Genomic DNA, 25,724 nt, shown 5'->3' on the forward strand with positions numbered 1-25,724 from the left:
CAGATCTCCGCGCTGCCTGGGAGCTTTGCTCATGTGTTTTCTCTGGGAAATAACTTTTAGTGTTTGTGGGACGCTACCGCGCTACTTGGTCTATAAATAGCTTCGCTATTGAAAACGCGAATTGATTCAAAAGGAGCTACGCTACCACCAAGCTACTGAGAAATAGCTTCGCTACTTGTAGTGCCCAACACTGGATCTACACTACCCAGACATCCCATATTTTTCCCCTGTTTGCTCACGTCTGTATCTGTCACTATGTGACTTCAAAAGGCACGGGCATCATATCAGTGGGTCATTGTTATATAACCTTTTAGACCTAGGGATGGGTACCGTTCACATTTGAACCGATACCGGTACGATACCGGTACCTGGAATTCGGTACGGTACCCAAAACGGTACCATTTTCGGTACTTTACACCCTCTAATAACAAAAAAAATTACAGTTGTAAAAAAATAATAATCCAAACTTCTCAGAGAGAGCGGTCGGTATTCACTAAAGCCTTCATATCTCAGGCTCTGTAGCACATAGAAACATAAAATAAAAAGCATTTGAGAGCTTAACCCTTTGGCTTTTCGTATTATATTTGCCCTAATGTTCATTAAAAAAATGTTTTATCTTTAACCCCTAAAAATAAAAATATTCTAATGCATTTTAAGAAATGTTACTAAAGATTATGGCACATGTAACCCTGCCAAATAAAAAGCCACGGGTTTAAGCTCTCAAATGCTTTTTATTTAATGTTGATAGCTACTATACAGGCTGAGGAAATACGTTCTGTTGAACCCTTGACAATTACTGCAGCAAGAGTAACGTTAGCGTTTAACGTAGTAACGTTTGCAGTCGTTGTGAAGACAGTGAAAAGCCCCGTTATCTAACAACCACAACAGCAGTGAAACAACTTATCCAGCTAACGCTAGCTAATTAAATAACGTTACCTGATGTTGTAGAAGTCGATGCCTCTCTCAACGTTACAGCTGAGGAGGTGCTGCTAACGTTAGCTGCAGTGCGGTAGGCTATCTGCTTCATTCACCCTCAGCCTATCTAAGACGTTATAGTCTTCAGCGTTTAGCTAAATATATCTTGTGTTTGACCATGCTTCCTCAAGTTTGAGGTGTTTCCCTGGCCAGCTTTGCAATTCACATCACAAATGTTGCAACCAGTGTTGTCTGAGTCTATCTTGGTAAAGTGTAGTCACATTTTCGGGTGGTCCTGTTTCTTGATGTTTCAGGTGTGTGACGTACTGACGTAACGCGCTCTCGCGTGTTGCCTTAAGGTTCCGTCGGAATTTCTATTTTACCCACTCTCTTCTATTACTCAGATGCGTTCAAGTACCGAAATGAGGTACCGTTTTATTTCATGTGAACTGATACTCGGTAGTACCGCCCCCTTTCGGTCGGTGCCTGTAAAAGTACCGAGTTCGGTACCCATCCTTACTTAGACCTGCTCATAACTTAGAGACATCAGATATGTTTTAATCCTGCTTTTAAAATGTTCCACAAAGTTAGCATCTCCGATCATTACTGGGAGACTATTCCAGAGATATGGTGATCAGTAACAGAAAGCCCCACTGCCTATCTTTATCCTTGGAACAGACAGGAGACCTGTATCCTGGGATTGCAGAGGTCTTATTTGTATGGGATAATAAATTGGTTATACTAGCTCTATTCAGCAGATGAAAAGGGCAGTTTATGTATTTCAAATGAAAGGTCAGGATCAAACAGGACACTAAGATTCTTAATGAAGAGACTCTGTGATACTCTAAAAAGCCATCAAAATTAAAAGAAAAAATTGTTGCGCCAAGAATCAGCATCTTTGTTTTGTTCAGTAGAAGGAAATTTGATGTCATCCTGCCTTCGACTGAGATAAGCATGTCTCTGCATTTTGTATTTGCAGGTCATTTTTAGGTTAGATGGAGATGTAAAGTTGACTATGATCTGCATAAGAATGAATTCCTAAACTGTATTTATGAACTAGGTACCTACGAGGCAACATGTACATGGAAAATATAATTGGGCCAATGACGGAACCCTGTGGCACACCGTAGGTTACCATAGGTCCTCAATGAGAACATGAAAGAACTCCCACAAACACCTTCATTAGAAAAAAAAAAAGAGAGAAAATGGGAGAAAGACGACACAGAGAGGGAGCCCCTCTCTGAGTGGGCAAACAAAGCTGAAGTTTATGATTGCCTAAGTATTTAGAGTATTCACCCACAGTTTATCTCATGTTTCTGTGTGCACACAGGCATCCTGAAGGAGATTTCTCAACCAGTCCGGGGTCAGACAACACCAGAGCCTGTGCTAGAATCAGAGCGTAATGATGTGGACCAGGATGTGTTCCTAATGTTCAATGTGGTAAATGAAGGCCTGAGTTGGTACCTGGAGGACAACATTCAGACCTTCTGCTCTGATCCAGACGGAGTCAACCGGGCAGATCCTGATTTTGAGAAGTCAAACCTGATGCATGGTGCGTGATGACATTTTTAAAAATCATATTCATTGTTTAGATCTTAACAGGGCGTTCACACCATACGGCGAAGCAATGTTCAAGCCACGCTGAAGCTGCGCCGAAGCGATCATTCAGGATTCAGTTCTATTTTCCAAGCGTCAAGCATGAAGCTGCCAGGCAGGAAGTCAATGGAAGTTGTGGGTGGGGTCAAGGCACGCTGAGCAAGGCGCTGAGGAAAAGAGAGTGCTTCTTGTGTGACCGGTTTAACGTGAGCTCAGCTTCAGCGTGGCTTTAGCTTAAGCTCTGCTTCTGTTAAGCGCCTAGTGTGAACAAACTACTCTACATGGATTAAGTTGGTTAACCACAAGGATATTATTCATTATGCTATGGAATATTGTTTTGTTTTTTAATCTGAATTGCACATTTAGAATACAAATTTAAAATACTTATCCCAATTTTCTTCCTTTCCCATTTTCTATCCCCTGCCCCCGATGACCCTACATTTTCAATCTCTGTTATCCTAGTACATTGCTATGAATTATATGATTAATTTGCAGCAATGCTGTCTGTATCCTTAAATTCTTTTGAAATGTCCGCAGAATGCAGTTACATCACATCAGGTTTCACATCACTAGCCAGAATAGCCTTCCTCTTTCGCAATAAAGCCTCTTTCACTCACGCTGCCAAACTAAAAAAAATGACAGAACTCCCAATTCTTGACTATGGCGATGTCATCTATAGAACGGCTTCAGAAACAGCCCTCAAGAAACTGGACACTCGCCATCATTCGGCCATCCGCTTTGCCACCAACGCACCCTTCCACACTCACGACTGTAAACTTTATGATCTGATAGACTGGCCCTCCCTCAAAACCCGGCGATCCCTCCACTGGCATCACTTTATATACAAGACAATAGTAGGCAAGACACCACACTACCTCACCTCTCTCCTCCATATAGCCTCCAATGCATACAACACTAGGTCAAGTGAGCACATCAAGCTCACCATCCCCAGCTCAGTCAGATACAGATCTGATTTCGGCCGCACCTCCTTCCGCTTTGCAGCCGCAAACGATTGGAACGCACTCCAAAGCACCCTCAAACTCACAACCCTGACATCACTTTCCATCTTCAAACAGAAACTCAATCAACTCTTTGTTGACCGCTGCACCTGCTGATTAGCTCCGGATCTCTCTCTCACACACACACACACACACACACACACACACACACACACACACACACACACACACACTTACACACACACACACACACACACACACACACGCACACTTACACACACACACACACACACACACACACACACACACACACACGCACGCTTACACACACACACACACACACACACACACACACACACACGACCGCTGTACCTGCTGATTAGCTCCGGATCTCTCTCTCTCACACACACACACACACACACACACACACACACACACACACACACACACACACACACACACACACACACACACTCACACACACACACACACACACACACACACACACACACACACACACACACACACACACACACACACACACACACACACACAACCCCCCCTTCAGTTTAGTAGTAGTGTAGCACTTATTTTCTGTGTATATCTGTACATTCTGTCTATATTTGTACATATGCTGTTACTTGTCTATATGTTTATATGTTTATTTGTACACTGTCTATATTTGTTCATATGCTGTTACTTGTCTATATGTTTATTTGTACACTGTCTATATTTGTACATATGCTGTTACTTGTCTATATGTTTATATGTTTATTTGTACACTGTCTATATTTGTTCATATGCTGTTACTTGTCTATATGTTTATATGTTTATTTGTACACTGTCTATATTTGTTCATATGCTGTTACTTGTCTATATGTTTAAATGTTTATTTGTACACTGTCTATATTTGTACATATGCTGTTACTTGTCTATATGTTTATATGTTTATTTGTACACTGTCTATATTTGTTCATATGCTGTTACTTGTCTATATGTTTATTTGTACACTGTCTATATTTGTACATATGCTGTTACTTGTCTATATGTTTATATGTTTATTTGTACACTGTCTATATTTGTACATATGCTGTTACTTGTCTATATGTTTATATGTTTATTTGTACACTGTCTATATTTGTACATATGCTGTTACTTGTCTATATGTTTATATGTTTATTTGTACACTGTCTATATTTGTACATATGCTGTTACTTGTCTATATGTTTATATGTTTATTTGTACACTGTCTATATTTGTACATATGCTGTTACTTGTCTATATGTTTATATGTTTATTTGTACACTGTCTATATTTGGTCATATGCTGTTACTTGGCTATACTTTTATATGTTTATTTGTACACTCTGTCTATATTTGTACTATGCTGTTACTTGTCTATATGTGTATATATTTATTTGTCTTTTTGTTACTAGACTTTGACAATGTAGCTATTCCTACTGGGCCCTCTTGGCCGGGTCATGTTTGCAAATGAGAACTGGTTCTCAAACAATTCACCTGGTTAAATAAAGGTCAAATAAATAAATAAATAAATAAACTAGTTCTCTCCACAGACTATAAAAGAAAGATTAAGATGAAATATGTTCACCGTTTGTCCTGCCGTCTAACTTCTCCCTCTGGTTTTTCTTTGTGTGACAGCCATTAACGGGTACATGTTTGGCAACCTGCCTGGAATCGAGTTATGCCAGCACCGCTCGGTGGCCTGGCATTTGTTTGGTATGGGTAACGAGGTTGATATTCACTCCGCCTATTTCCACGGGAACACACTGTTGGACCGTGGTCACCGCACGGACGTCCTCAGCTTGTTCCCAGCCACGTTTGCTACAGCCCAGATGGTCCCGACGGCAATGGGAAAGTGGCTGCTGACCTGCCAGGTTAATGACCACCTTCAGGGTAAGGGCACTGCAACTTTAACCTCTGTGTCTCCTCTTGTCCTCTTTGCTGTGACACCTGATTGGTTGTGGAGAGTTGCTGACAGGGGGAGAATGTGTTTTGTTGTGAGTCCACCACTGCTATTATTGTCAATGCACTAGTAAGAGGTTAAAGTCATGAGCCTGAGTTTCTGCTCTAAGAGTCACTTTTGTCATGTGGAAACAGGCCTTGAGTTTCATTTCCAGGCAGGGGCCTGTCCAAAGTCTGAGCCTTTCACCTTAATGAGCAATACATGCTCAGTGTGAGTAATGCTGACACTTGTGAAAATACGACCTCTGTGCATCACACCGGACTTTCCATAGTGTGTTATACTTGTCTCTGTAACTTTACAGGAAAGTCACTTTATGGTCCACACATTACAGTAATTTAAAGCAGCTACGAGCAAGATTTTCGATTATTATTAAACAGTCTAAATTTAATATCGATGCCTCACATCTTACCTCTAATAGTAGACGAGACCAACGCCGAGTAGTCTCGCTTGAACCCCGAGTGAATCGGCCAGTGTTGTCTTGACGATTAGTCTGTCTGCGGCCAGGGCAGATCAGGAAGTGAAATTAAACGGTTTGCGGCAGCCACTTCTGCCATAACCACAAAATAACAAAATAACTTCCAAACAAACTGTTAGAATATAACGAGAGATGTTTGCGAGAGTAGCAAGCCCCTGCATGGCGTTCTCCGTGTTTATGGTCTGTTGCTAGGCAGAGCGAAACGGTTGAAGGCAGGCAGCTGCCGTAAACCGTTTTGTTTCACTTCCGGGTTTATCCGGCCCGCCGGTAGACAGACACAGACTCTATAATCATCAAGAGAGCAATCTCCGATTCACACGGCTTTGGTCTCAGCTACTATTATAGGTAAAATGTGATGCATCAATATTATAATTATACTGTTTAATAACAATCGAAACCCTTGCTCGTAGCTGCTTTAAAGGCTCATTACAAGACCGTGGTACAGTGCCACCATCACCCCAATCGTCGTTCTATAGCTGTCTCTGTTTTTGTTTTGCTTTCACAGCAGCCAAGGGCAGAGATTAGGAACAAGTACATGCATGCTGAGGAGCCCAACTGCCCTAACAGCTTGTACATAACAGCTTTTGAATAACTAGTGCTGGCAATTGCTGTCATCCCTTAATAGCATCAATTAATACATACGTATCTCCCTCTAAGAAGTGAATGGTATAGTTACACTGTATGGATACTGCAACAAAACATAGTATTACATAGCTACCTGTCCTGACATCCTCTCACAAAGCAAAACAGCAAACCAAAACAATTGTGTTGTAATTCCTCGCTCAGCCACAAGAGACCCTCACCACTGATCGTGGATTGGGGCTTTAATACATCACATTATAGCTAAGCACATTACAGTTTATTGACTAGAATACACATCATACTTTAGAACAGAACCTTAGAACAGAACCCTGCCACACTATGACTTTATACCCTGCCAATACATCTGAGGGATTCTAATTGGGTTTTTTCAACCATTAAGCACTCCTAAGGTTGATTTACACCTCCACCTTACTATTACACATTTACAAGTTCATGGGTATAATGTTTTACAAAATTCACATCACATTACCATTGTTTGGATGAGTTATGATGACATTTTAAGACTGTGTGTGTGTGTGTGTGTGTGTGCATGCGCGCGCGCGTTTGTGTGTGTACTTGCCTCATTGTATTTAATTTTAAATATTATATTTAAACTGACTGCAGCTTGCAAAGCACTATATATACGTGTGTGTGTGTCTGTGTGTCTGTGCGTGTGCGTGCGTGTGTGTGTTACATCTATCCTAGCTGGGATGCAGGCCTTGTATGAAGTGAAGTCCTGTGGCGATCAGACCAGTCCCTCTCCAGCGGGAGGTGTCATGAGGGATTACTACCTGGCAGCAGAGAAGGTCCGATGGAACTATGCCCCATCTGGAATGGACCTGATCAATAACGTATCCCTTATTGAGAGTGGCAGGTAGGCAGACACATTCATGTAAAATGATGAGAGACATCCTGCAAACTACAACCTACTGTCTGCAATACATTCTAACTGAGTAATTCACCCTCAAATTAAATTCCAGTCATTCTACTACTCACTCCCCCATGTCAGACAAACCTCCATACAAGTTTGTAGTACTACCAAACACACAATGAGTTCGCCCAGCGGTTCCCAACCTTGGGGTCCATGGGAATTCAAATGCGGTCGCCTGTTTTTGTTGTTGTTGTTGTTGTTTTTTACACCACACACAATTTCAAAGTACCGAAGAGCATTAGGGGCACATGTGAAACATTATTTTAGTTCTGAGTTTAAAGGGTGCCGCGTCTATGTGCCGACAGGCCGCAATGCCGATAGCCCACAAGCAGAACCAGCTCATGAGCGAGGCGGCGTGCAGCGTGTCGGTGGACCGGCTGGAGCTCACCTCTCCCAGCCCCCACGCCAAACCTAACCTCCCCCCATGCCTAAACCTAACCTCCCCCAGACCCTAACCCAAAACCTAACCTCTCCCACCCCCCGCGCCTAAACCTAACCTCCCCTCCCCCAGACCCTAACCCAAAACCTAACCTCTCCCACCCCCCACGCCTAAACCTAAGGTCGGCATTGCGGGTGGTCGGCATAGCGGGTGGACACCGTTTAAAGGCCCATTCCGTCGGTTCTGGCGAGAAATAAATGTGCACAAAGTGTTTTTTATTGGCAATGAGTGAATGCGCCTTGACGTAACTTAAAAATGGCGACCAGGGGCGTTTCTCTCCGACCAGCCGTTCAGAAGATACATGGAAATACCGCAGTTTCGAAGGGGTTAGCATTTCCCGCCACAGCTAGAGGATATGACGTCTGCGCGTGTTCACGAGCTTGCCTCTTGTCCTAGACGGCTAACAGGAAATGGCTAAGGTTACGTTAGCTGCTAGCTGCTAGCAAAAGGAAACAACAACACAGACTCCAGAAAAAGTCCACACTAAATAAATAAATATTTATCTAATGAAGCCCGTCTGGCCAGACAGCAGCAATGTGACCGACATCGGGGGGAAACTAGAGTCAGGACTGTGTTTTCGGTTCATGAAGGGAACTTGCTGCTTGTAGCTACTGTAATGTGGTTTTGACCAGATAACGTTAGCTGCTTGCTAATGGATTTTCAAGATTCAAGATTTTTACTGTCACTCCGTAGTACAAGTATCTGACCACCTGGTCAGAAACTCTGCTAACATTACCGTCTTGTGTGAAGTAATGCAACCCTAACGTTACTACCGTTATGCTTATGGTCATGGAACATTATTGTTTGACTGCAGTTAGCTGCGGTAGTGATAACCATAACGTTAGCTTGATGCTATACGCGGCTAACTAATAGATTTAGCTATATTTATAGAAATTACCACCAATTACCAATTACCACCACTAATAATGTTAGCTACTGTCTTGTGTTGATAATGAATCTAACAGTCGGAAATATGCCTAACGTTAGCCTACTGTCTGTTATGCTTACGGTACATTGTTTGACTGTTCAGTTTGGTCAACTCCAGGCATTACACGGTACCGTACATACAGGGGGAGCAGGCTATTTCCTGGCTTGTGCTAACGTGAGTATCCACTTCCCCGCAGCCAGCAGGCTCTGACTGCAGTTAGCTGCAGTGGGACTGCACATAGTAATGTTAGCTTGATGCTAATCGCGGCTAACTAATATTAATTTACATTTATAGAAATTACCACCAGCCCCACTAATAACGTTACCGTCTTGTGTGGATAATGAATTTAACAGTCGTAAATATGCCTAACGTTACTGTTATGCTTATGAAACATTGTTTGATTGTTCAGTTTGGTCAACTCCAGGCATTACATGGTAGGCTACCGTACATACAGGGGGAGCAGGCTATTTCCTGGCTTGTGCTAACGTGAGTATCCACTTCCCCGCAGCCAACGCAAGCCAAAACACGGCCAAACATGCCACAATAACGTCCCCTAATTCATCCAGAATCCTTCCTGGGCATCTCGAGGCTGATCTGACCAATAAATTGTCCAGGTTGCTGTTTTCAAGTGACTTTTATGAGTTAACGTTACAAAGCAACCAACAGCTCTGCTGTTGCCAGGCAACTGCTTGTGCGCGTGCGAGTATGGTACCCCCGCGTCAGCTCGTTCACACGCTGCCTGCAGTTACTCTAACGGCCACCGGCGTCAGTAAGAGTGAGTATTGACGGAACGGGCCTTTAAGTCAGAATTCTGAAAATAAAGTTAGAATTCTGAGAGAGAGAAAAAAAGTGTCCGAATTCTGAGAAAAAAGTCAGAAGACTTGTGAGGTCTCTAGACCATAGTTCAAGCAGTAGGCCATTCGTGCATAATCTAATCCGATCACCCCTGACGTCATTCAAGTTCTAGTATGACGTGGTCAGTCAAAGTCTTAGTATGACGTCCGTAATGACGTCAGATATGACGTCAGTTAATTCTCATATATATAGCAAGGGTTCTACGTCACCTCTCTCTCTCTGGCCGACCATAACAGCAGCAGCTTCACAGCAGTCCATCTCCCTTGAGCCCTCCTCCGGAGCGTTGTTTTGCACCATATCCGGAGACCGAATCAGCACCCTCAAGCCTTCTCTACCCGTGGAAATCCAACGCAGATATTCCCCGCATATTCCTCAACGCTTCCCACTCCATTCCCGGCATGTCGAGCTCCGAGCCAGAGCAGTCCACGGACAGCGACAGCAGCCCAGCCAACGAGACCCCGTTCCAGATCGGCCACGGTGCGTTCTTGCTTTCCGAGACGTCTGATGAAGACGTTGGCGAAGCGGCCGGACCACAGGCTGCCAACGCAGCCACGATGAAAGGGCCCGGCGCGCGTTCCCGTGGCACGGGGCGCGCCACTGCGACGGCCCTTGGAAGGAGAGCAGATGACGAAGTGCCGCGTGCGCCCGGTCGCCCAAGAACGCGCGCGAGCGTGCCAGAGGGGGAGGCCGCTCGGCGCGGACGTGCGAGAGGCCGCGGACGAAGATCAGCAGAGGCAGCCGCTCCGAGAGCGGGGAGACGCCGGGGAAATACAGGCCGCGGGGCCACCGCGAGACGCCATGTCCTTCCTGGTCGCACTGACCTCCAGGCCGCCGCCCCGGAAGCGGAAACGGCACCATTCGCAGCTCCGCCGAGCCGACAGGGGTCGTCAAGAGCCATTCTGCTGTCCCTGCTAGATGCTAGCAGATCAGTGGATGCTCGTCTGATGGCCCTGGAAACCCCCCCCCCTTTCCCCCCACGTTCGCCACAGCCCAGCCAGCGCAGCAGCCGATCCCGCCCCCGCCCACGCAGCAAGCCAACGTGCTCCTCACCACCGCCCAACCCGCCCAGATGAACACCCTGGCGTCCGCCACGCCCGCCATCTCATTTGGTATGCCTTTTGTTTCTCCCTGTGCCGATGTGTCTCCCAGGTTGAGATCCCAGATTTTGAAGGGCAGAGACATCAATTTAGTTAGCATACTCTTGCCATCCCCCGAGTGCAAAAGGAAGGTCGGGGGTGACCCAGATGGCCCTGTCTATTTAAAGTCGTCCGACCCCCGCCTGTCCAAAGACCTCTCCCTATGTGACTTCCTGAACACGTTCGGCGTCTACCGCGACGTGATCTGTGAGGTGTACTGTAGCGGAAAAACCCCTAGAGCTGACCTTTCAGGTCGCTTATGGAATATTTTAAAATATCCAAACTATATTAACCCAATAATATAGCTCGATGCGATACCAAAATATTATCTCCTTCAAGCACTTTTGATGCCCGGGGAGAAAAACCCTCATCCGGTATACGAGAGTTCCCTACAAGCCACTATATATTACGTCCCTCTAGGTCCTGACCTTATAACCCTTTATATTTAGACTCCGGCTTCTCTAATCTAGCTCGAATCGGTCAGACGTGGTTTTTTCCACCTTACTAGCCTACGGAAGCTCCGGAGTTCAGAGTATATAGTTAATCTTTCTATCGATAAATTTATCATTCACAGATAGTAGGGGTTAATCACTCTTCTTTTTATACCCGCTGATTCACACAACAAATATTCTTCGATTAGCAATCACCAGTATTTAGACCAGAGCTCTGTTTTGTCAGGATTAAAACTCAAACACAAACCCCGGCTACGATAACCACTTCCAGCCGTGTCAGACTTAAAAAGTCTGTCACCAACCGGTCCCAGCTATCCAGGGCACTCTCTCCTGCTTAAGCACAATTGTTACAAAAGCAATCACACGCCTTAGAGAGATGTTCTACCTTAAACCGGGCGGAAAAATGCTACGTCCATTTTCCCACTGCGACTAGTCACCCTCATTACATTCAACACACTCAAGGGAGGGGGTCACGCTTAGCGCGTGCCCGCGGCCCTTATTGGGCCAGGTATTATACCCAAGGCTAAAAGGTGCCTCTGGTGGAAATACTCACTGCTCTTGAAGCGAGGAGAACCTCAAAATGGTACCGGCAGGAAAAAGGAGTGAAAATAGGTTTAAAAAAATATTTATTTCGAAATCAAAAAATAAAAGTTTTACAAGATATAAAACAAAGTTTTTTCGTTCAAGACCAGAAGTCCTAAAGTATGAAAAAGCTCTGAAGCAGTCTTCCCAAGGAGTGATGTGAAGAGGTGATCTTCAAAAAAGTGATTGATTTTTCTGTGGGGCTTCTCCCATATTTATACAAGATTCACCCCGTCCCAATATGCTAAAACCCTCCCCATACATGAGGCCGGCTTCCCATGAGCTCATTTTGATCAGATGATGGCTGGAGCAGGTGTTCAGCTCTGGCTTTCTGCCTACTAGTAAGCTAGTTAGGGGTTTTTCTGGTTATAATGACTAATTGCCCCCCTCCCAGAGAAATGTGACTTGTTTCATCCAATAGCCAGCCCGGGATTTATAACTCCACCTATTCTGAGGTTTCTTAAGTTCATTCATCTCTCCGGGGACCTTGGTGTACATAGCTAATATGGCCTTGACCTTAATTGACACACGTCACTCCCCCTGTTATCTGACAGGTCGCATCATTACTCTTCGTGCAGCGGGGGAATACAATGGACTCTCTCACAAACAGCGCAAAGCAACGATACATTTTCTTTAAAAAAGTGTGGGCAGGTGTTCGGTAGACCCGTATAAGGGCCTTGTGGACTGCTCTGTTTATCCGCCCCTCCTCTACCTACTTTGAACAACAGAAGATAAGGGTAAACAAAGAAATACAAAGGCTAAACAAACAGTGTAGTTTCTCAAAAAACATTACCTAAGCAAGCATATACTCTTAAATTGTGTGCTAGGTCGCTCCGCATAGGTGCCCCCCCATCTCACCATCCCCCCTCCTCTGGTTGTACACCTAGAGGTTGGACAGTAGATGAAAAGCACCCTAGCAAAGCGCCCAGGCAAAAACCATGATCTCATCCTTACAGCATCTCTTGCACCCACTAACGCTGAAAACGAAAGTGACCTCAAGTAACCTCTTTCCCCTTCCTGCACTTGGCAAGAAGGGGAATCCACTGTCCGTTCTCAGAGCAGAGCAGAGCAGAGCAGAGCAGCAAAGCAGTTCTAATGCCATTTTTTTTACTTGAAATACATCTCCCCCAGCTGAACAGTAATAGGCCACAGTGTTTGGAGCAGATATAAACCAATACAGCATGATATTCGAAGGTTATTATATAAAAGCCAATGCTATCCCTTTAGCCCAATTTTTATAAGCAAACATAGCACGAATAGCACACCAGAATAAAATAAGTAATTGTATTGGAACAAAGGGATAAACAAGCCCGGTTATATCTCTTCTTCTCATGTACCAAATAAGTGTAGGGCGCATTGATTTAAACTAAACTTTGGACCATAACAAGCGTTTAACGAGTTAGCATATAAAAGCAGTACCAAGGGCCTACTATAGTAACCCCAATATCACAAATCTCTACACCCTCCTTTACTATAGGAGGGCTCTTGGTGCGATCCATTTATCTTCAAGCCTGGCTCCGTGATACTGTTCATTAATGTTCTCTCAAAACGCAAGATAATGTCCTTTCCCCTCTGTATATCAACCCCCGGCCCATCCTTACTCCTTGGGCCAGAAACGGGAGACAGACATACAGAGGGGCTGATCTTCGTAGGTGCTAACAAAGCACCACTCGCCTTCTGCTCCCCTCAGCTTGGTGATTTTCACGGGAATAGCACCGAGGGGTAAGCTGACATGGCGGAAACGAGGGTCGCCAAATGACCCCGTCACCGCTTGGCTTTTGTCCGCTGAGATGCGGACTCTTATGTGTCTTATGTGGACTCTTATGTTCCCCCATTGGCAGGGAACCCCAGATGCTCTGGGTGTATATCCTCTTCAGTTCCTCACTGAGGTTCAGGCCGTAGATTCTTAACGTGATTGGCCTAACCTCCGGGGGAACCTTCATTGGCCCGATGGCCATTAGTCTCTCTGGACATATTCAGTCATGCTCCATATGACTGCATGGCTTTCTCTTTGGATCTTTGGATCCAAAGATCTCTTTGTTTCTTTGTCTCTTTGGATACTTGGCGATCCGCACACTGCGACGATGGAGGCGGCTGTGCTGACCGATGAAGCGGGCGGGCTCTTTCTCTCGCTGATATCTCCCTCCATCTTGCTTCATCCTCTCCCCCATTGGGCCGAAGGCGGTGTAGGCCCATTCTGGGAATGCCCTGTGTCGTGCTGACCAGTCGCGTAGTTCTTCCTTGGTCATTTAGAAGGAAATGACCTAGGGGAAGTTGTTCGTTGTCTTCGGGAGGGAGGAGGGGATCCGGCAGTGCGTGGTCTTCGGGGAGGAGGGCTGTAGTTGAGAGCCCTTCTTGTAGTTGAGCCTCTTTGCGCCCTGGCTTGTTGAAGGTTTGGAGCCGGGCTAGCATAGCCCCTCCTTTCTGAATCTTTGGCCCCGAACCTCTCCTGGCCCTCTCCGGGCCTTCTGACTCCATAGAATGGTTTTGGCTGGTTGGCTGGTTGCGGTGCCCACCTCGGTAGGGCTTCTCGGGGTACCAGCAGGGGTTGCGGCTCCCACCGGGGGTACTGTATTATGTTTCCTACCCTCCTGAGAGGGTTGTACAGATGTAAGTGGGCTACCTTAAAACGAGAGCGGATGACCCTTCCAGGTTCTGGCCACCTCTCTCCTTCTACCCCCGTTACTTCCCCCGTCATGACATTGATGACGAGGTGGGTAGGGTTTCCCGGTCCTTCAAATATTCCTGTCTAAAACATGTACACAATCTTTTATTATTCATTACTCTTTTATATAACATTTCATACCATTTTTACTCATTATGGTCCAAATAAAATCATTTACAAATGCCCATTTGACTTTTAAACCTTAATGAACCTATTCAAAGAAATGTACCCTCAGACACTAGATGTCTGGTGGTTACTGGTAGATTCAACAAATTTTCATAAATACTTCAAATCTACCTTACCTCCGGAGAGGGGTTACACAATGTTAAGCTGATCGTTCCCATTTGGGTTGTCACCGGCTTGGTGGAATCCAGCTGCTCTCGCCCGTTGTCCATATCCAGCTATTGTTATCCCTATATAAACAATCACTATTATTACTATTAACCCAAATAGGTGTTTAAGAGCTCTGAGTTCTTTTGGTAAATCCCTCCTTTCCGCTATTGGTCTTACCCGCCTGCGATATCTTAAACTAGATGGATTTGCCAGCCTCGTAGTAATCCTCTTTCGCGTCATGTAATACCCAGGTTCTGAGGGAACCGTTTTCCAAAATGAAAGCTTGTCTGCAGGCAGTCACTCCTAGGTCTGGGATGACTCTCCGCAGCGCAGACCTATCTACCCCTCCCAGGGTCACACCCCTTTAGTGGGAGGGTCTAACTGAATTTAACGCCCCGTTAGTCAGGCTTTGTGCGCGTCATCAACTCGTGACTGCGTCTTTGAGTGGTGTGATACAGACCACTCCCCCAGCGCCATTTTGTGGCACTTAGGTTTCGTTACTTTCGTTTTTGCCTTCGTCGGCTGTTTCCTCCTAGGGAAACGAATTACTAAAATTTGTTCATCTAAAAACTAACTACTGTTTCTAATGGGTTAGTTGTTAGTTAGTTAGTTAGTTATTACCTTTTAAAACAGAAACCCGGTGTTTTTAGCAACACCTAGTTTATGGGTTACTAAGTGTTATCCAACTCCTTGTTAATAGGAGCTGAATACTGTACCCTCCTTTTTAGGGCGCCTATGGTGAACTAAGGGGGTGTTTGATGTTTGGGAGTGGGGTTTTTCTTAAAGAAAGCAACTCCACAGACCCGGGTTCTCTCCCATCCTTCCATCCCCTTCCCTCTGCTCTGCGCCTGTAGGAAGTGGGGTCGCATCCCAATGAATGTGGATGACTTCACCTTCCTCGAGCACTCTCGGCTCTTCTTCCAGGGTCGGGGCCTCTGTACGCCCCCGCATATAAGAATACAATAGGTCATCAAACCGCCCTTCTTCTAAACGATTTAATAACCTTGTGGCTTCGTGAAATATAGTAACTTGGTTTGGTCTCCATTCTTCAAGAGAGTTGTTATCTCTCAAATGACTGTCTTGTAATTTGCTCAGGTCAATCATCGCTTTCTGTGCTATTTCGTTAAAAGCTGGAGTATGTTTTCCTATTTCTATCAATGCCCTGTTGGCCATCCTCCTGACTTTATCCAAGGAGAGATAGACGTTTACCCCCTGTAGGTGGTAAACGGGCCTGTAAGGAGGGACAAACCTCTCCTTTTCAAAATCCAAGTCTTGTCGTCTATCCACCGTCAGATGATAGCCACGTTTACTTTCAATTCTCACCTCCACCTCCATTGGAGACTTAGGTATCCATAGGCATGGTCCCAAACCCCCTTATATCTAACCCAAGTCGCCATCTCCTTGCGCCCACAGAAGTTCAATAGATTACCTATGTGGATCTGCAGGGTCAATTGGTCAGGACTAAGGCTAGGAAACTCCTCATTGTTTACCAGGTAAGAGGGCAATTTCCATGCTTCGGTTATGTGTAATTCGGTATACCGATTGCCTGCTTCAGGGTTATCGAAAACAAACATTACTTTGCGTACCTCCTTCCAATTTCCTTCACACCCCTTGGAAACGTTATAATGACACATTGCCTGGAAATTTGGGCCACACGTGGTGTTTGTGGTCCACACACATGTTCGCAGCATTCTTAACTCAGCCCAGTTATATTTATTTCTATAATAAATATAGTCATCAGGCTTCTGGTAGTATGATTGTGCTTTAAACTTTCCTTCGGGATTTCGATTGTAATAATATAAGTTATCAGCCCCCATTTTCTCTAAATAGGGGAGTATCAACCTATATTCTCCAGCGTCTGGCCTTGCGTAGACATAAGGGAGCACTAGCTGATTGGTCTTTCCATCTGACCTCTCTCCCGCCACTAAGGCGAAGAACTGGTACCACATGAACTTGTCATAACCGGTGCTATCTGCTGAACAAACCCTAGCGGCTTGCAGAAAGTGGCCTGTCCACTTAGTCCCCGCCGGCCAATACGTGGTTCGTAGCCTGCCATGTCCTGGTGCATAGGCCGTCCTATTGCCGTGAGGCCATGACATACCCGGCTTTGTAGAATATATTCCATCCGCGCGCCAAGGTATTTCCCACTCATGTACTGAGGCCCAAACTACGTGTTCATATTCCTGTATTGCCGACCAATCTCGAGCATCGCCCCTCTGGGTATGATTAGTCAGGTCTGACCGTCGATTCTTGCCTACCGGAAATGCTCCGGGTATGCAGATATCGCACCGTTTAATCCCCAGGCGGCGCTTTAGACAAGCTAACGTCATAGGCCACCAGCTGGATTGCTTGTGCTCTTTGTACTCTTTCCATTCGCTACTGGTTACATCCGGTACTCGAATGTACCATTCAGTGCGATCTGAGTGGTTATAGCTAAGTAAGTCCTGAATCATCAGGGCTGGTTTACTCCACTTATCCTTCCAGGTAGTGAATAATGTCCACTCAAACCACCCCTCTTTCACGATTACAGGATGGCGGGGGCAGTATTTACAGGTAGGCGAAATCTGTTGGGACTGTTGTTGCTCCCAGAGCTCTTTGTCAGCCTGTGTTTCTACCGGACTTGGTAGATGCAGCTTAGGCTGTGGATTAACATCCTGCTCATACTGCGTGAGCTGCTCAGAAGGGGGCATCCCTTTGCAGACAGTTAACTCCTTCTCCTGTTGACTAGTTCGGTTCTGCATAACCCCAAGAGTGATGAGCAACTGCTGACATTGATCTATATCTAGGTTCAGCTTTCTCATTTCTTTTTCGAAGAGTTTCTTATTCTCCTCGCTGGAGAGGAGCCTCTTTATCTCCCTCCTTCTCCGACGTGAAAACCTTCTCCCTCCTGACTGAGGCGTGGGCATTGGTGCCCCTACTATTGTGGTTTCTCTAACTTCTTCCTGTCGCTGAGGTTCGGCCTCAATTTCCCACAGTTCCTCAAAGAACTCACTGGGTGACCAACCATCTTGTGCCAACCTCTTATCTCCCTGTATCTCGCCTTCAGGGAGAAACAGTGCATACTCCAGTCCGACTGTGTACACTTCTGTTCCATCAAGGAGCATGTGAGCCTTGAGGTTAGTTAGGGACCATCCCTGTCTTTCTGTCCCATATAGGGACAGAATCTCTAGTTGACCATACAGGGTGGTCTTGGTCATGTTTAGCTTGGTGCCCCTAGCTCCACAAGCTAGCATAGCCGTTAGCTCGGACCCTTTCAAAATCCACCTCAGAGTTTTACACTCTGTGTTATTATCTGGGTGGTAGGCCTTGGTTGTCCACCGCTGCCAGTCCCTCTCCTCTGGGTTTGGTGACATCCGAACACCAGAGGTGTCTGAGGATGACTCATCAACCTCATCAGACTCCTCCCCAGTACCAACGTGCCAATTAACCCCTTCTGGGGGTGACACTTCAACTGTTCCATTCCGTCCGGAGCGGATCATAGTACACTGAGGATTGCCGATGACCACAGAGCAGAAAGTCTGCGTCCAGTTCCCATAGGGACCCGGACCCAAAGGCACTTCCTGCTTTATCACTTTCAGTGATACTAATCTCCCTTCCTGCACAGAGGAGGTACGATTGGTTACATCATACTTTACTCTCACTCCTAGCGCGAAAGGCATCACCAGCAAAGCTATGGTGACGATAATCAACCCCCATTTTAGGGTTTTCCAGCAACATCCCCTTTGCCCCTTCAGAGGTTCAGGTCCCATCTCGGGAGTTGCCTCCGTGTCGTCCTCTGTCTCCATCTGTCAACACAGCAAGGAGGACAGGGATTTATTCATCCCGAATCTGGTTATTCGGGATGAATTATTATTATTTTAATTATAATAATAATAATAACCATTAATAACCGTAAACAACTCTAAGAACGCACGTCTCGTATGCGCATCCTCATTTCATGCTCCAAATAGGGTTCTCCCCTTTTGAGCCTGGGTGCCACACCCCCAGACCCTACTCAGGACCTCGGGATGCAACCTACTACACCATCTTTGCCTCATGGAGCAACACTTAATGTTCTCCATGGGAACCATCATGCGTCCCTCCCATGTGTCCCCCATATGGGGATGGTCCTGTCGTGAAATGGTGCAACTGGATATTACCTCCACCTTGCACTTGTAACAAACGGTCACCCTATGTTGACCTGCCAATTCTACCCCCCCATTTCTGACTGGGAGGTTTTTGGCCAGGGCCGGCCTGTTACGCCGGAGATCTTTCCACCTCAGGTCCAAGACCAGCAGGTGGCATTCCACGCAGTGACCCGGACCATACGATTCCCAATCAAACCACACATCCATCCTGCCTATGGTTCTCACCCACAAATACCTCTCCCTTGGTGTTGGCCGAAATAAGGTAGTGTCTTTGGGTCAGTCCTACAGAGCTCCGGCTGGCCATGGAGGTAAGTGCTTTTTTACTTCTGCAAAAGTAAAAAAACTTCTTAAGAGATATATTGATTTATTTAAGGTTGCCTTCTTGCTTGCTAGCCTGAGCATCGAAACTAGCAAAAACTGTTTATTAATTAATATTAATATAATAATAATTAATTTGAAATTGCTATTTAGTTAGACCTGCTTGTCTTCACCTTGCAATTTAGACCTAAGCTGGTACGGATGTACCACCCTGCAGTCTTTCAGTTTAAACCACGGTGCGTTGTATTTCGGTGACCTCCTTCTCCTTCATCTCTCAGTCCGTTATTTACTCCCGTCTCCATTCGTTTCTTGTCCTAATATGAGTCTATTTTAGTTTCAATATTTATTAAGTATTTGTTAAATAAAATTGAAACTAATAAAATAAAAAAATAAAATAAAATAAAATAAAATAAAATAAAATAAAATTAATAATCCAATCAATTTAAATAATTAATTTAAATTAAACTAAACTAATTAAAATTAATTAAAATTAAAAAATTAATTAATATAGTAATTTCTATGTTCCACCATGGCCTAACACCAGGTAGTAGGTTTGGATAATGTTTTATCCTTTCATGTTCGGGAATGATGATCATCCCCTTGTCTTTTTGCCCATCTTGTGGCATAAAGATACTTATCATCATCTGCTCCTGGTCTATTTCATCCACTTCTCAGTGGACTGTGTAATTCAATTAACCATTAAATTGTGTTACAAATTATTGTCATAATTATTGTCATATTGTCAATAGTTTATTAAAACTGAAATAATCAGACACAAGGATGCAAAATGTACACATACAGTAATATCAGTAAACTGACAGAGCTGCTTTCAGCTAAAAGAGCTGCTTTCATTTTTCAATGAACAGAAAATTATATTATTTCTTCCATTATTAACTATTATTTTCCCTATTTGTGTGTTTTGCTATTGGTAGTGTGCTACGCAGCACTAATAAAAGTAAAAGTTTCGTCAGGCAACATAATTTTTACTAGATACGATTATGTTAGAATTAGGGATGCCTGATAATTATCGGACCGATATGGCCATTGTGCGTTATTATTTATTATCCCTATAATGGCCTTTTTTTCGATAAATTATCCGATAATAATCCTGCTTATTTTCTGCATATCTATGATTTTCTGCCTCGGAAGCGGAGCTTTTTGTTGTCGCACATTCATGACATCACAGCTGCGACGTAAACATGGCTGCCTCCAGAGTGGAGTGTGTTGCTATTTTTTCATTTTCATAATGCTCATAAAGCTACTGTAATTTGCAATCCCGGTTCCACACGGGTTCCCAGGGGAAGGGAAACCTCTAAACTGGCATTACGTTAAAACCAAAGCTGCGATGATGCAGCGGATATGTTTGTTTTCTAGGTTATCGAGTGTTACCGTTAGCATTAGCTCACTCGTAGCGGGCCTACCCTGCAGGCTAGTCCGCTTGGCAAACTGACATTTACAGTTTATGGCTTGTAATCAAAAGCCCCACAAAAGCACTTAATACACAGAGCTTCCGTAAACTTATCGAGACTAATGGAATCCCCTTTACCCGAAATGGAACATCCAGGGATTATGTATTTAACTCCAAAAAGATCGCTAACATTAAGCTAACCGTGCTAGTTAGCGTTAGCTGCGGGACAGAGCCAATAATAAGACAAAGGAACAGTCGCGCACATTAGGCTATATATAAAAAAACATCCGTCAGTCAATCTTACATAGTGCCTTTTATTTGATCTGGTAGCAGCATTCTTCAGTAAAAAGTGAAATGACACCGATGGTTTTATATAGTGCCTGCCCCATTCATTGGGCTCAGGCTACAATTCACTGAGAACTGGTGCCAATGCACAATTTGAACAGATTAGTATGACAATAAGAGTCTAAACTACTATGCCTTTTGTCATTGTGTTTTATCAGCAGACTAAGCAGCTTGGCTTTTCATTCTATAAAAGCCTTTATTTTTGTATTGACTATAATTGAGTGATACATAAGATTACATTACATAAGATACACTTCATTACACAATCATATTATATCATGTCTACAATGGGTTTTAATGTATCGAATACATTATTTTTTACCTATCTTTAAACCCAAATAAACGTAGGTAACATATTCTCTATAAGCCAACAATAAGGTTGCTTTACATAAACCGCTATGTTTTCTAACACATAACACAGCAGCCTCCCAATAACTGCAGCGACTACATTTCCCAGAAAGCTTAGCGCCCTAGGCGCATGCGTTTAAGCAGTTCCTAGCTGGATGCGGAGCTACTAAATAGTCCGTGTCTAGCTACTACAGCTGGCAAGACACAAACAGCACGAAATACAATATGACACGTTAATGCAACGGATTATACTGCAACGCATTATGGAGTTAAAGTCACCGTTTACCACGCTATCATTCTCCTCGGCCGACAAAGCATTTAATGGACGCTATGTGTCCGCTAATAATGGACTGAGGATTCTACCAGCTAGCTGAGAGCTAGCCGAGGGGGCTACGTTATTTTCATATTAGAGGCTGAACGCCTATAATCCACAAGTTATTAATGTAACTACTGCACATCGGGATAGTGTGGTAAGCGTTATGGTAAACGTTAACGACTCAGTTATTTATGATTTAACCATCGATATCAGGCTATTTTAGCTATCGATGCTATTTTTAGCAACTAGCAGCGAATACATATCAACGGGCTGTGTACTTGTGTCAAAGGCTTGATCACACATTAGCCGCTGCTGCATAATAACGAGCACCTACAGCAGCCGCATATACCTATAATTAACGTCTTCAAGGATCCCCGAAGTATAAATCAAATGAATTTAGCTACAGAAAGCCTTGACAAAACAATTCAAATGGCATTTGTCTCTGTTATCAGAGGAAAGTGGCTGCAGTAGATCAATAATTATTTACATATTTTATCAGTCTAATTACTTAGACCCAATTATTTTACTAAATGTCCCAAAGGACTTGACACATGTGCTGTGTAAACAAATTATATAGCACACTCATTTTCTCCAAAAGCATAGGTCTTTTTTCATCATACAGAGGACAGAAGATCATAAAATAAGGATTATATTCTGTGATCCTGTTCTAGATCACAGAACGGGCAAAGTGTTCCAGGCTTATCCTATATTTCCATATTCCATTTTTCTTTATGAAATTGGAAGAAAGCTTTTTAATTTCTCGAATATTACAACGTACACTATTGTGTAATATAAATGACAAATCAGAATATATTATGAATGACATATCAGATATATATATTATAAACACAATGTCCATAATATACTATTCTTTACACCATACTATATTATGCTCATAATATAACTTGAAATTATTTTTCCATTTGTCGCTGGGTTTTAGGAGACTAAGGTCCCGGACCTAGATTCTAGGTTCTGAGGTCACCGATTCGCAAAACAACTTCATTTTCACTCTTATTTAGAAGCTGCGCTTCTCCCCCTTCCCTATGTGGAGACCGACATGTTTCCCCGCTGCTGCAGACAGCCTCTGGATACTCGCTCTGAGGAGATTTCAATCTATGGCCTAATCTCTCCTCAGTCGCTTTTGTCAGTGTTCCACCTTATAATACGTCCGACCTGGCTTAACTAGCCTTGACCCAGCCCTTTTAGCCCTTTACGCAGTCATACGAAGTTATAATTAATTAATATAATTTCTTATATCTTTATTTACCACGGTTAGGTGTACGTAGGTTTCCCCGTAAAACTTTTAGCTTAAGATTTAATTTGGGCGGACAGCTGGGTTTGCTTGTGGTCCCAGTCGGTATTACGTTGGTTCGTGTTTTCAGCTCTTAGCTCAATACTGCAATATCGAGCAAAAGAAAAGATCCCAGCCTGGATCCGTACCTCTCCGTGCGTTGGTCCCTCGTTTAGTAACTAACCCCTGGCTTCTCCAGGAGTAAACTAAATTACCATTTGCGCGTCACGTTAGGGCGCCATGTAGCGGAAAAACCCCTAGAGGTGACCTTTCAGGTCGCTTATGGAATATTTTAAAATATCCAAACTATATTAACCCAATAATATAGCTCGATGCGATACCAAAATATTATCTCCTTCAAGCACTTTTGATGCCCGGGGAGAAAAACCCTCATCCGGTATACGAGAGTTCCCTACAAGCCACTATATATTACGTCCCTCGTAGGTCCTGACCTTATAACCCTTTATATTTAGACTCCGGCTTCTCTAATCTAGCTCGAATCGGTCAGACGTGGTTTTTTCCACCTTACTAGCCTACGGAAGCTCCGGAGTTCAGAGTATATAGTTAATCTTTCTATCGATAAATTTATCATTCACAGATAGTAGGGGTTAATCACTCTTCTTTTTATACCCGCTGATTCACACAACAAATATTCTTCGATTAGCAATCACCAGTATTTAGACCAGAGCTCTGTTTTGTCAAGGATTAAAACTCAAACACAAACCCCGGCTACGATAACCACTTCCAGCCGTGTCAGACTTAAAAAGTCTGTCACCAACCGGTCCCAGCTATCCAGGGCACTCTCTCCTGCTTAAGCACAATTGTTACAAAAGCAATCACACGCCTTAGAGAGATGTTCTACCTTAAACCGGGCGGAAAAATGCTACGTCCATTTTTCCACTGCGACTAGTCACCCTCATTACATTCAACACACTCAAGGGAGGGGGTCACGCTTAACGTGTGCCCGCGGCCCTTATTGGGCCAGGTATTATACCTAAGGCTTAAAGGTGCCTCTGGTGGAAATACTCACTGCTCTTGAAGCGAGGAGAACCTCAAAATGGTATCGGCAGGAAAAAGGAGTGAAAATAGGTTTAAAAAAATATTTATTTCAAAATCAAAAAATAAAAGTTTTACAAGATATAAAACAAAGTTTTTCGTTCAAGACAAGAAGTCCTAAAATATGAAAAAGCTCTGAAGCAGTCTTCCCAAGGAGTGTTCCAAAAAGTGATCAAGAATGATGAATTCTGATTCTTCTGTGGGGCTTCTCCCATATTTATACAAGATTCACCCCGTCCCAATATGCTAAAACCCTCCCCATACATGAGGCCGGCTTCCCATGAGCTCATTTTGATCAGATGATGGCTGGAGCAGGTGTTCAGCTCTGGCTTTCTGCCTACTAGTAAGCTAGTCAGGGGTTTTTCTGGTTATAATGACTAATTGCCCCCCTCCCAGAGAAATGTGACTTGTTCCATCCAATAGCCAACCCGGGATTTATAACTCCACCTATTCTGAGGTTTCTTAAGTTCATCCATCTCTCCGGGGACCTTGGTGTACATAGCTAATATGGCCTTGACCTTAATTGACACACGTCACTCCCCCTGTTATCTGACAGGTCGCATCATTACTCTTCGTGCAGCGGGGGAATACAATGGACTCTCTCACAAACAGCGCAAAGCAACGATACTTTTTCTTTAAAAAAGTGTGGGCAGGTGTTCGGTAGACCCGTATAAGGGCCTTGTGGACTGCTCTGTTTATCCGCCCCTCCTCTACCTACTTTGAACAACAGAAGATAAGGGTAAACAAAGAAATACAAAGGCTAAACAAACAGTGTAGTTTTCTCAAAAACCATTACCTAAGCAAGCATATACTCTTAAATTGTGTGCTAGGTCGCTCTGCATAGGTGCCCCCCCATCTCACCATCCCCCCTCCTCTGGTTGTACACCTAGAGGTTGGACAGTAGATGAAAAGCACCCTAGCAAAGCGCCCAGGCAAAAACCATGATCCCATTCTTACAGCATCACCTGCATTCACCAACTCTGAAAACGAAAGTGACCTCAAGTACACTTCTTTCCTCTTCCTGCACTTGGCAAGAAGGGGAACCCACTGTCCGTTCTCAGAGCAGAGCAGAGCAGAGCAGAGCAGCAAAGCAGTTCTAATGCCATTTTTTTGACTTGAAATACATCTCCCCCAGCTGAACAGTAATAGGCCACAGTGTTTGGAGCAGATATAAACCAATACAGCATGATATTCGAAGGTTATTATATAAAAGCCAATGCTATCCTTTTAGCCCAATTTTTATAAGCAAACATAGCACGAATAGCACACCAGAATAAAATAAGTAATTGTATTGGAACAAAAGGACAAACAAGCCCGGTTATATCTCTTCTTCTCATGTACCAAATAAGTGTAGGGCGCATTGATTTAAACTAAACTTTGGACCATAACAAGCGTTTAACGAGTTAGCATATAGAAGCAGTACCAAGGGCCTACTATAGTAATCCCAATATCACAAATCTCTACAGTACCCAGAGCGCCGCCACGAGCTAGATTTATATATAGCGCTAATAGTGGACCTCTACTCCAGCCACGGTAAATTATTCTACCAGTATCATAAAGCATTCTCCGCTAAAGCCGCCCTGATGATCACCCGGGCTAATACGCGGCTTAACTGGTCCATTATGGACATGCAGATCTTCATGTCGCTGGTTAGCGGGCGGCCGGTGAACACCTGCCACTCGTG

The 25,724-nt window shown here is 44.1% G+C and overlaps 1 protein-coding gene across 1 annotated transcript in view; it reads left to right on the forward strand.

The window, feature by feature from the left end:
• LOC310799053 (ferroxidase HEPHL1-like) overlaps positions 1-25,724 on the forward strand; it is a gene marked incomplete at both ends in the record, with an annotated part of 95,672 nt that overhangs the window by 19,405 nt on the left and 50,543 nt on the right. The window contains 3 exons of the mRNA XM_083661621.1: positions 2,246-2,467; positions 5,129-5,383; positions 7,216-7,384. Coding sequence (XP_083517747.1) covers positions 2,246-2,467; positions 5,129-5,383; positions 7,216-7,384 — 646 coding nt within the window. The remainder of the gene's footprint in view (positions 1-2,245; positions 2,468-5,128; positions 5,384-7,215; positions 7,385-25,724) is intronic.

Source organism: Poromitra crassiceps (assembly GCF_964638095.1).
Source record: "Poromitra crassiceps genome assembly, chromosome: 27".
NCBI classification, from domain to species: domain Eukaryota; kingdom Metazoa; phylum Chordata; class Actinopteri; order Beryciformes; family Melamphaidae; genus Poromitra; species Poromitra crassiceps.